A 12,289-nucleotide genomic window follows, 5' to 3' on the forward strand; every position below is an offset into this window, starting at 1 on the left:
TGATCTTTCTTATGCTAAAAAGCAATGTAAACAAACCAAGTACACCTAGCAGTTCTGCAAGATTAGATTAAAGATTAAAAAAAGGCTGCTTAGTCAAAATCCTGGGAATGGGACAGCTACCATGTCGTAGCATGCCAGTTGCGAACAGCGTATTCTAAGACTGTCATCGCTACTACGTCTGCCGCGCCCCCGTTTGGTCACTTTGTAGACAGAACATTTCCCAGTATTCTAGTACACTATACGAACGAGTTGTCCACTCTCCTGCTACGTCTGCTGCTATGTCTGCCACAAAGTTTTGAAATACTGCTTGTATCAGTGTTTGTGTGAGAGGTTTTCCCCGCTTTGGACAAAAGAAATTAAAAAATTGGCTGTGGTTTAGCTCTGGTTAAACCTAGTCGAGTAGCGATAGTTACAGACCCCGATAGTTACAGGCTTGGCTTGTAGTTAGGCATGTTGTTATTAAACTTAGTGGTTTCCCACTAGACTAAGAAAGGAGAGAGGTTGCGGTCAACCAATGGGTAAAACCAATGGCAGGAGCGGTGGCTGCACGGCGACTGCGATGAGGCCAGTTGCTGAAGAATCGAGGCCCTTGGTGTGACGTCACACAGAGGGCGCGGCAAGCGCCCAAAGGCAGGAGCGGTGGCCGCGCGGCGACCGCGACGAGCCGAGTTACTGGAGAATCGAGGGCCATGGTGTGACGTCACAGTGTGGCCACGGCTCAAAGTGCAGCAACGGCGAAGAGGCGAAAACCTGGCGTAATGTAGCTATCGCTACAAAAATGTCCTATTGCATATTTTAGGTCACTTTTACTGCGGCATCACCTTTTTTATTTCTCTGTTCGTAGCGGCGGTGTACGTCAAGGGACACAAATATGTACTTGACAGTTAATTGCGTACTACTGTTCAGTGTGTAGTTATGCAGTGTTCTCGTCAGGTACATTTTAACGAAGTTTCACTGTATACAACTTGCATTTTTCCTGGGAAATGATGCTGACGGGAGTTTACAGCTCGGTGCACAGTGAAGGTGCGTTCGAAACAGTTACGAGAGAACGACTACCGCTACGAAGTGAACATTCTACGGTGCAAGTGTGATAAGTTCTCGTGTAAATACTTGCACCAGCCGATAGCGCACCAATATAGCGATTCGAAGGCCAACGAGAGCAGTGTAGCCCACCTCAGCGTCAGGCACCCGGAACTTCTTCAGCAGGGCAATGAACTTCTGCTTGATGTTTCTCTGCAAAACAAAGGAGCTCGCATCAGAAACACACGAGCACATACAATGCAATGGGCCAGCCCATCGCAAGCTTCCTCACTGTGTCCTGCAATAACACCTCCAGGAACATCTACAATTACACATGCCAATGTCACATGGTAGGGGTTGTTCCAATTTATTGCAACAAGGAAAGCTGTCAACCTAGGCATCTTAGAAGGCAGTGTCGTGCCTCCACGTTGGTTGTTGGCCACCTGGCATCAATTTTCGTGCGTAGAGGTAACCCAAAGTGTTCTTTCAAAACAGTAATTTTTCTTCTGAAATCACTGTAACGGTAGCACAAATGGCACAGCGACACAAAGAAGACAAACACACACAGAACAAGTGTGGTCGTTCTGTGTGTTTTTCTCCTCTGTGTAGGCATCCCATTTAGTGTAGGCAAACACTAACTCTTTTCCGAGGCCTTGGGCAAATTGAGACAGCCAAACCCGTCCAAACTAACAAGCGGTTGACGTCACCCAACAACACATAAAGGTGCTGCCAAAAATGGCACGCTTCACTGTGTTCACATTTATAAATTAAATTGTGAGGTTTAACGTCTCAAAGCTACAAGATGGGCTATGAGTGGAGAGTCAAGCTCAAAGCACCCTTTTCTGAATTTCTCATCCCAACCCCAATGCCCGTACATCAGTGAGGTGTAAACAGATTTCGAAATATTTTTTATTGTTTGGACCACTGTGGCCGAGTTAGTTCTTGTTACGTTCAGTCTATGGCTCTTTTACAATGTAATGCGGTCCATCCCAACCAATAAAAATGAACTAGACCAAGCAGACACCGGCAAAACATACGACATCACGGCGGGAACTTCAGTGCAGGAACTTCAAGGTGGTGTCGCTACTCGGTCTTTCCATTTTTTGCATAATTCCTGGCTTATTGAGCCCCATGACAGAAAAACACCGTGACAAATTAGACATGACGGGGAGGACAGGGCTAGGCTCCGAGAACAGGACAAGGCACTGAAGTCAGCGCCTAGTCCCATCCTGTCGTTTCTGTCCCGTTTGTCACGCTGCTTTTTCATCATGAAGCCAAGCAAAGTTCAAGCTCCAGTTCAGACTCCTTTTACTAAGCCTTTTCCCACGGCAAAGGTGGCTTCTTCTTAGAAGGTTAGTTTGTTAATACAGCTAAAATTACTTTCCTACTTAGTGTCCCTTAAATGTGCACCTAAAGTACAGTAGACAAGAATGCAGCCGCCACAGTTAGGAATCGTACCAATGGCCTCATGTTTAGCAGCACAATGCTACACCAACTCGGCCAGCACAGCCGGTGCATTCTAATTTGCAGTACTATCAAATGCACGCGATAAAAAAGTAACAGCGGAAACAAATAATTGAGCCGACAACAAGCAGTGTCGAAGCCCTTCTCCACCTTGCGCATCTGGGATGACCGCCGGCGACAACGCAGCAGGGCTTCCTCATTATGCGGCTCGTCGCCTGCTGCTTCGCTGTCACTTGCCTCCTCATTGGACGACGACGACGACTCCTCGTCCGTGGCTGACCGCTCTGCGTCTGCGCAGTCATAAACGCATCCCCTTGTAAGCGGCCTCTGCTGATCCCTTGGTCATTGCCACAGTAACACCACGCTACGATGAAGCAACAATGATCGTCATCAACCTATTCATGTCAACTGCAGGGTAACCTCCAAACTACAGTCCACACCCATTAAAAACAATATACAGTAAAAGCTCATTAATTCAAATTTCACAGGGACGCTTAGAAAGTTCGAATTAAAGCGACTTTGAACTAGCGAAAGTCGCTGAAGAACAGCCAGAATTGAGACTGGGTTGCTAGAAAGTACTTGTAACTCACAATATTTATTGACCAAAATAATCTGTGATCACTTTTTGCTTTTCTGAAAGTGATGGTCATCAGTTTGTCTTTCAAAGCGCAAAAGTGACGCAGAGCTTCATCTTCCCCCTCCTTGAAGTTGAAAAAAAAGGTGTGCGACACCAAGCGCCTCCATTACAGTAGCCAACGGATTTTTCGGACTTGATGGATATTCCGGACTTCATATATGCACTGTCCCATCCTTGCATTACCTCCCATGGAGGGAATGCAATTTTGCGATCAATTTTTTTGATTAATTTAGGCCTCAAAGTAATTTTGCGATCAATTTTTTGGATTAATTTAGGCCTCAAAGTTGCATTTTCCAGACAAAATCGCTCGTACCAAGTGACACTACCCGATCCTGGGGGCCACCATGTTGGATTTTCCGCTAATTTGGCTTCATGTGGCCTGCTTTATAGCCTCCAAGATTGGGAGCACACGCTATCAATAGAGAGCGTGCCATCCTCTCGTCTCGAAGGCCATGCCTGCTCTTCCTTGGCTGACAAAATGCTCCAGGGGACAGCACTTTTATTGCAATAGCAATTATACGGACACTGAAAAAGGATTTCTGCCGTTGGCGTTGTCGTGAGGTTCTGTATGACGTCAGCGGTGATGAAATCGTCGCCGCACGCTGTATGTGCAAGTGAAACGCGCGCTTTCACGGGGAGCAAACGCACAGCGGAGAGCAAATGCGCGTTCTGCGCCGTGCTCCCTGAAGGGCTGCAGAATTAAGCGTCTCTTTCCTCCTTCATAATCACTATATATATATAGAGCAAACGCGACTTCTTCCGTAGCGCGAAAGGCCGTGGGGGGATGGGAGGGAGGGAGGGCAGGCGACGTTTAGCTGCGGAACATGCGTAATTATATAAAAACGTTGCAAGGAGAGAAGGTGGTAAAGACTTCCGACGCTGCTCGAGAAGTATCTCGTTTTGATCTCATCGAAAACCTCCGAGCCGCCCTCAGAGGCACCGGCAACAGTCACCAAAGCTGCTGCGCGTTAGGTGCAAACACGGGCAAAACACCGACGGCGTCGACAACAGTTCTGCGCGTGTACTGCATTACGTTATGCAGTGCGCACTGGCAATACTCTGTTCTCCCAACACTACTGCCAAGCCAGAAATGCATTGTACCAGCCAGCAAAGTTCAATCTGCATAATGGCAACTGAAGTACAAAACTGCAATGTGTGGCAAAAGGATACACACACCTACAATTAAAAAAATGATGCAGCTTATCGTAGTAAATTATTACTGTGCGAATGAGATAAAGAGGGGCCACACGAGAAGACACAGAGCGGGCACCATCCAATCTCTTCTCTAACCAGCAGCCGCAATGCTGGTGGAAGAAGTGTATATGCAGTTCGGCATGTGCTCACACAGTTTACTTTTACGGTCATCTACGGACTGGCACTCCGAGCCCTGTCCTCACCGTGCTGCCCAGTGGCCTTGAGCTCTTGCTCCACCGGCTGGCTGCTCAAGGAGTCCAGCTGGACCCGGCCAACAGCGGCTGGAGCAGCGCCGCCTCCTCCACCACCGCCCGTGTCCTCCGAGGCGAGCAGCTCCAGCTCCCGATCCAACGGGCGCTGCAGCACCTGCACCACACACGCACCAGAGTCTGAAAACACTGCCTTGCGTTCAACATGTCGCAAACATACGACAGGATTGGCCCCGCAGCTGTGAAAATACTCTGCCTGCCAGCTCCCATGATGTAATGCATCTCATTTGTGACTAGTAAAGTGTAGCTAACGCTTTATTACGATGCACGTCTACATGAAAGAAAGTGTAGTTTGGCCAACTTTGCTGGACTTTCCTACACTAGAGCTAAGTGGACACCATCCTGTGCACACCCATTAATCAGAATTACTGTATTAGGCTCCCGTAGGGAGCCAGAGTTATGTATCATTTTCCCATGCGCCGCTCATGCCACACTTTGTGAAGAAGCGTTGCAGCGCAGTTCAAAAAGCAACTACACTCGAACCTTGTTATAACGAAATGGCATGTAACAAAATAATGGTTATAACGAAGTAAATTAAGTTCCTCTTGAAATCTCCCCAGAGATCCATGTATTTAAACCGTCATTTTGCCGAAGTGATATTGTCCTGCCAATGGATATAACGAACTACATTTGTCTCTGCAACCCAAAAATTGCCCAACCATTGCACTGCTAGGTACATTGCTTTCCGTGGGGTTCAGCAGTCGTTCGCAGCAGCACTTCAAAACCCCACTTCGAATACTCCGTCGAGCAACAGTGGTCCTCACCACCGCGCATAGCTGCGCAACTGCAGTGGCTCACTATCGCACCTCTCCACTGACCACTCTCTCTTACGCGTGCCTGGACGTGTGAGCCATGCCACGTTGCGCGGCTATGCGCGCCGCATAGGCAGGTGCAGCTGGGCGTGGCCTCCAAGATCCCGGCGCAATCTGGCAGTCACACACAAGCCTGTACAAGTCGCGCCATGCAGCGCGGCTACGCACGGCGGTGTGAAAGATTAGTACATTCATTTCTCTCTTTCTGTACAGCACCCCACGCAGGCAGCTGCAGCTGGGCCTGGCCTCAGAGATCTCCACGGTGCAATCTTGGGGGTCATGCCTAATCTGTGCAATCACTTCTCCCCCTCTCTCTGGCTTGCTGCGCGAGCTGGCAGCCTGATGGACGTGGCCTCCGAGATCGCATTGGCATTGGTGAAATCTCGGAGGCCACAAACCGGCCGCGCCGGCTTGGCATGGCAAAGTTCGCTTGCCTCCTCGATCACACAGTGGAGCGCTGTGTTTTGTGCCTCGTGCTGCTCGACCACAACGAGCCATATAGAAAGTGTATGCGAAAGACCATCAAAAGGTAGCAATAATGAATGTAACAAAGTAATGGATATAACGAAGTAATGTCGGCTCCCCTTCAGTCATAACGAGGTTCGAGTTATGCAGCGCACAGAAACCACCACTACGGCACAGATAAACAAAGGTAATGGCAGCACCACAGCCTCACCATAGTTTGGGGCTTTCTTTAATGACCAACGTCGAGACGACTGTTTGCAATTACTAATAAGTCTTTTTTACTTTCTTTAAGTGCAAGCATCACATGATAAACACTTTCTTTTTCTTATCTTGAAATTGTTTGGGGTTGCTGATTGGCATGTGTTTTGACAGATGGCGCCACCATGCTGTGCACAATATTGGATCCAGCGCTCGGCCACACGCAACTGGATATTTCTATCCGTTAAGAGGAAACTGAACAACTACCATAGGTTACATTTGTTATTTTTGTATTAAAGTGGTCCTCAAGTGTCCTAAATAAAGCAGGTACAGTAAACCCTCGTTATAACGCAGTGAACGGGATGGCAAAAAAGTTCAATATTTCAGAGTTCAGATTACTCCATGAAAGCTAATTAGAGCTGAAATTGCACAACTCCGTGGAAGCATATCAGTGATGCTACTGCGGACTTATGATTTGGAGCAATTTTTGGAGCATCAGAAATTTCATTTTGGAGCACTTTGGAGCAGGCAATTTGGCATTTTGGAGCAGCTTGGAGCAGCTGATTTTTCACATCCTGAAGTATATCGAAAAAGCAAGTTGCAATTTACATTCAATTACCTGAATAATTCTTATGTTCTCACGAGAAGCTTCGTAAACATTTCCATCTATTGCAGATCTCGTGGAGAAAAAAATGCACTTGTGTGCATGCGACACACAGACACAAATTGATATCATTTAGTATATTGCTAGTTTTCCCAGATGTCATCGGTAATATCCAGAAACAGAAATGATGGACACATTGGCGGCACGCAGTTATTATAACCACGTCATGCTGCGCTTTAAACAAGCTACTAGCTGCGTTTCCGGAGTAGATAACGTCCGCCGATGAATCGCCAATTAACCTTGAAGCCGCGAGCCTCGGCAGAAACCGCACTTTGCCGTCGAGCCGCCTTGCAAGGCAGACAGACGCCGCGTCGGCGCCGTGCGTGGCACTGCTAAAGTCACTGGAACCTGGAACTTTGAAAGTACCGCAACCGCTGGAGCGAGCGCAGGCAACACTGCGCGGAAAAGACGAACAGCTCTTCCTCAGGTTTTCTAAGCTTGCTACAGTGAAGAACAGCACGATGGCTGCCGCAGTGGGCCCTGTGAAATCCACAAACAAAACCGCATTTCGTTTAGCTAGATAAGTTGTAAATTACAAGTAAGTAGCCGACAGAGTTTTCGGACTCCAAAAATTCGGACTTGTTGGATATTCCGGACTTTATAGATGTACCGGCAGGATTCCCATAGAGTTAATGCATTTTCGCCAGCGATTTTTCGGACGAATCTAGGAGCCAATGTTCGATTTTCCGGACTAAATCGCTCGCTCCGAGCCAAGCTACCCGATTTTGGAGGCCGCCATTTTGGATTTTCCGCTGACTTGGCTTCCAGTGCCCCCCTGTATAGCCTTCAAGATCAGTACAGCAGACGCACGCTATCCCCTCATCTCCGAGGCCATGCCCGCTCTTCCTTGGCCGACAAAACGTTCTAAAAAGCTGCACTTGCTTTTTTTTTTTCGGTCCGTATGCTGTGTGCGGGTGAAAGCTTGCGAGGGTCAGCCAGCAGCCGCAATTTGCGAGGGTCAGCCAGGCGCGCGCGGACTTCGTTCGCTCGCGGGGCACGGGGAGAAGGCGGCGGAGACGGTGGGGAGTTGCATTCTGCTCTGCAGCTGCCGACGGAGCTGCCGCGCGGGCACCGTATCTTGAAAGTGATCTGCTATGTGGCCGAAGTGTGCGCCCGCGATTTGCGATGGGTACAAAGGGCGTGCGCCGAGTGCCACTAGCTTCATATGCGCCGTTTTTTTTTAGACGTTCGCGTCGAAGCGAAAAAATAGACAGTGTGAAGGTCAATATGCCCGCGGTCATCGAGCGAGATGTGTTCATGTAACCTGTGCGCGCGTGAAACCGTGCTTATTTAGTTAGTAAGCGCATATTTACAACTTTATACAGCCAATAAAACTAACATCCTTACTTCGTATCGCTGTCTATTAATTGGCCATCACAATCGATGCTCCGCCTTTTGGGCGAAAGTGCGACATTTTTCTTAAGCCGCTATAAGCCTCATAATTTTTTTTCTCCTGGGGGGGGGGGGGGGGCGAGTTTTTCGGACTGTTCGGTTTTTCGGACTGCTCGATTTTTCAGTCCCCGCGAAGTCCGGAAAATCGGTCGGCTACTGCACTCGGAAAGTGAAGCATTCAACTGTGCGCCACTCGTTCTAAATGCAAAGCGATCCCGATGCTCGTGTGTCACACAAGATTTTTTTTTCAGATGACTAGGTATCAAGCGCTGCCACAAAATCGTTTATACGCGTGGATTTCATCGCTTTCCAACGTGGCTACTGATTTAACTGCGCACGAAATTTTTCATACAGATCTATTTCTATGAAAATAAACGGTCTCTGACTGCACTACAAGAAAAGGGATGCTAAAACAGAATTAACCAGGTCATGTTCGTGTTGTTTTAAACAACACACGAGAAAATCTATATTTTAATTTTCAACATTGACAGCTCGATCGATCTTTATTGCAGTGGTTACACAGCCGCCCGTATTCCGTCGCTCTTCGAGGCACATTTTGCTCCGTTCTGCATACTTCTGAGCATCTCCTCGCTTTGTTTACTCAAGGCAAACCGCAGTCTTCAAAGCAAATGCGCGAAGAAGCTTTTCCATCACATTATGGCATTTAGGGAGTTCGACGATATACCACAAGGAGCTTCTCAGCTTGGCGATATCAACAAGTTCACCAAGTGGGAGTGAACTTGTCGCTCTTTATCCGGTGCAGCCAGAGATAGCACAGCACTTGCTGTTGCTCTTTCCGCTTAACTGGTATCGCGAAAAGCGCTTTCCTGGACTCCCGGCGGTTGCTGCACCCGAACGTGCAGCACCCGGGCATTTCCTTTCGTTTTGTTTTAAGTCTACGAAAGTTACATATACACTAAATTATACAAAATGCAAAATCTGACCTCGTTGATTACTCGTACGCGCGGCGTGTGCGAGCGATGTCTGTCTGCTTATCTCCTTTGGCGCGGCTTAGATCCGCCATCTATAGTGGAAAGTGATCAGCTTGACGGCAACTGACCAATCGGCGGCGCAGCGGCTAAGAGAAAAGGGCTGCGGTACTTTCCAGGTTCCAGTGACCTTAATTGGGACGTACGCGCTAGAGCTTTCTCGTCTCCTGTTTGCAGCTAAGGTTGCAACTAAGGCTCGCCCTATCGTCATAGCGCCGATAGACGCCGTCAAATCCAAGACTGTTTGGCGCAGTTAGGCGCAATTTTCGTCGATTGTATCAGGATGGCACAGTAAATCCCAATTGGCGCACTTTGGCGCAGGAGTGGAATCACTGATATGGGTGTGTCACATGGTTCGATGACAATAACAAAAATCGATCCCACACAAGCCCAGAGGAAGTAGTGAATCTTGGTTTGGGTGACCTTGGGCACACCAGGCACGTGGTAGGCAGTGCGGTGTAACGTTTGCCTGTTCCGTTGCACACTAGTACCACCACGCCATGGTGCCAAGGTGCCGCCACTTGCCCCTGATAACGTGCGGGCACAGCATGGAGAAAAGGATGCAAAGAAACCGCGATGGTGATAGGTGGCGACCGACAGGGTTGCTCGCTCGCTCGGCGTGAAAAGCGCCAAGCGCCACCGTGAGTGGCGCAACTGCTCCTTGCAAGTTGTCAAGGCGGCATGATGCCGTCGCTTGTCACTGATAACATGCAGGTGCAGCCTAGAGGAAAGGGCGCACAAGTGCCGCCATGGTGATAGCTGGCAACGCAGAGAACTGCTCTATCGCACTGCGTGAAAGGTGCCAAGCATCGCCATGAGTGTGCACACGCCCCTTGCTAGTTTGCTCTATGCAGAGCGGTTTATCGGCATGCATCGAGTGATCCGGTTGAAAATGCATGCGTTTGGGTCAGGACTGGGAGAAATTTTGAAAAAAAAAGTGATAATTCAAGTAAAACAATTTCATTATAAGGAGGGTTCATGCAGTAACGGTCTAACTAGAAAAAGGAAGCATGCCTCCAATTATGGCAATTAAGAAAAGATTAAACCAGCAAAGTTTGGGACACCATTGGTGCCATTCCGTACACTCGCTTTTGTTTCCGAAGTGGTTTGTCGACTATTTGAGTGCTGTGCCACCGCTGTGAATAGATCGACATTGATTCGGCACCAAACGAACTTCAATTGCTGACACCCTATGAAGCAAAGCCGATTAGGCCTATCTGCCTAAACATAGAAAATTCACTGCAAGCCAAATTTGATATCAAGCTGCAAGCCACCACAGAAAGCTTTCCGCTAATATGTTGATACAGTTGGCTTATCGCTACTGGTCCCCAGATTACGAGTACGGGTTTGACGGCCGTAGAAGTGCTGTTAGGGTCCACGGGCACCAGCCGGCAACCACCACGAGCCCGGGTACAATCAATCAATCACTCATTTATTATTATTATTATACATTAATACAATTACAATACAGGAGGAGGACCCAAAGTAAGAACTGTCAGGGGGACCTCCTGTTAGTACATGCATAAAAATGTAGAACATACAATTAGCAACTAAGGTAAACATAGCGGGAAAATAAAAACCAATATAACAAAATTAAATAAACAAGACATCATATCACCTAAGGCTTACGATTATGGAAAAATGCAAATCAACATACGAGGTCTGTTAGAAAAGCATCCGACCTTTGGCCGAAGAAAAAAAGACTGGCATAACTGGAGCGTTGGAAACCGAATCACCCTCAAAGTAGTCTCCTTAGGACTCCACACACTTCTCCCAGCAGTGCTGCCATTGGTAGAAGCATTCCGAGAAGGCCCTCTTTCGGAATGGAGTTCTGTAACGACAGCTCAGCTGTCGTTACAGCCTTAATGTCCTCTCTTGTCTGAAATCGTGCTCCTTTCAATGACCTCTTGATTTTGGGAAACAGCCAGAAGTCGCAGGGGGCCATATCTGGAGAGTAAGGAGCCTGTTGAAATACAGGAGTCTTGTTTTTCGCCAAAAAAGTTTGCATCAAGTGCGAGGAATGTGCAGGAGCATTGTCGTTATGGATGCGCCAATTTCTTGTTGACCACAACTCTGGTCTTTTGCGCCGCACAGCATCACGTAGGCAACGGAGTACATCCCTGTAGTACTCTTTGGTGATTGTTTGACCCTGTAGTGCGTACTCCTGGTGTACCACACCGCGGGAGTCAAAGAAAGCAGTCAGCATCACTTTGACGTTGCTGCATACTTGGCGGGCCTTCTTTGGTCTCGATGACGTGGAATACTTCCACTGTGACAACTGGGATTTGGTTTCCGGGTCGTACCCGTACACCCAAGACTCGTCACCAGTGATTATTGTGTTCACGAAGTCGGGGTCACTGTTTGTGGAATCCAGCATGTCCTGTGACACTTCAACACGAAGTTGCTTTTGTTCCACCGTGAGCAGCTTCAGCACGAATTTCACCGCAACTCTCTTCAGGGCCAAATCTTCGGTCATAATGGAATGTGCAGAAAAAGTGCCGATGCTCACCTCTTCCGCAATTTCTCAGATAGTCACATGACGGTCCCGCATCACCACAGCGTTCACTTCGGCAATGACCTGGTTATTTCGGCATGTTGATGGCCGACTGGACCGTGGCTCGCTCTCCACCGATGTGCGGCCGTCTTTAAACCGGTTGTACCACTCCTTAATCTGTGTGCTGCTCGTAGCATCGTCACCGAAAGCAATCTGAATCTTCCAAATGATTTCCACTTGGCTGTCGCCCAGCTTCTGGCAAAATTTGATGCCGTAGTGCTGCTCCAGTCGCTCCGCCATTTTCCTTGCAATAAAAAACTGACGAGAGCACTGTGCACTAATTCACTCAAACGCTGCGTCCCAGCGACTGACGCTATCGGCAGGCAGCACAAAGGTTCAAGGTCAGCTGATGCAAGCGCGCTTGTTTCATATTCATCAGGTGTTCGCAAAAAAAAAAAAGGTCGAATACTGTTCTAACAGACCTCGTATTAGGAGTACTCAAACATCTGGTAGTTGAAGATTACACAGAAATGAGTAAGAATAATTCTATATTGAAATACACATGTAAGTATAAACATAATAATGGAATAGGAGTACAGTGTAGACCGCTTATAACGTAAGTCGCCGGAGTCGCGAATATCCGCACTGTAAGCGGTACCGCACTACAACCAAAGCAACAATTTTCAAGGCC

General features: G+C 48.1%; 1 protein-coding gene across 4 annotated transcripts in view; it reads right to left on the reverse strand.

Annotated features, from left to right (window-relative positions):
- The window catches only part of LOC119465192 (phosphofurin acidic cluster sorting protein 2-like), an 87,535-nt gene that overhangs the window by 54,710 nt on the left and 20,536 nt on the right, over positions 1-12,289 (reverse strand). For 3 of the 4 annotated variants that reach the window (XM_037725989.2, XM_049656451.1, XM_037725988.2), the window contains exons 5-7: positions 4,519-4,681; positions 2,635-2,774; positions 1,174-1,233 (exon numbers count right to left, since the gene is read on the reverse strand). In XM_037725989.2, coding sequence (XP_037581917.1) covers positions 1,174-1,233; positions 2,635-2,774; positions 4,519-4,681 — 363 coding nt within the window. The remainder of the gene's footprint in view (positions 1-1,173; positions 1,234-2,634; positions 2,775-4,518; positions 4,682-12,289) is intronic. The other variant, XM_049656452.1, reaches the window with a different exon arrangement.

The sequence above is a fragment of the Dermacentor silvarum genome, chromosome 9, assembly GCF_013339745.2.
Source record: "Dermacentor silvarum isolate Dsil-2018 chromosome 9, BIME_Dsil_1.4, whole genome shotgun sequence".
In the NCBI taxonomy this organism is placed as follows: Eukaryota; Metazoa; Arthropoda; class Arachnida; order Ixodida; family Ixodidae; genus Dermacentor; species Dermacentor silvarum.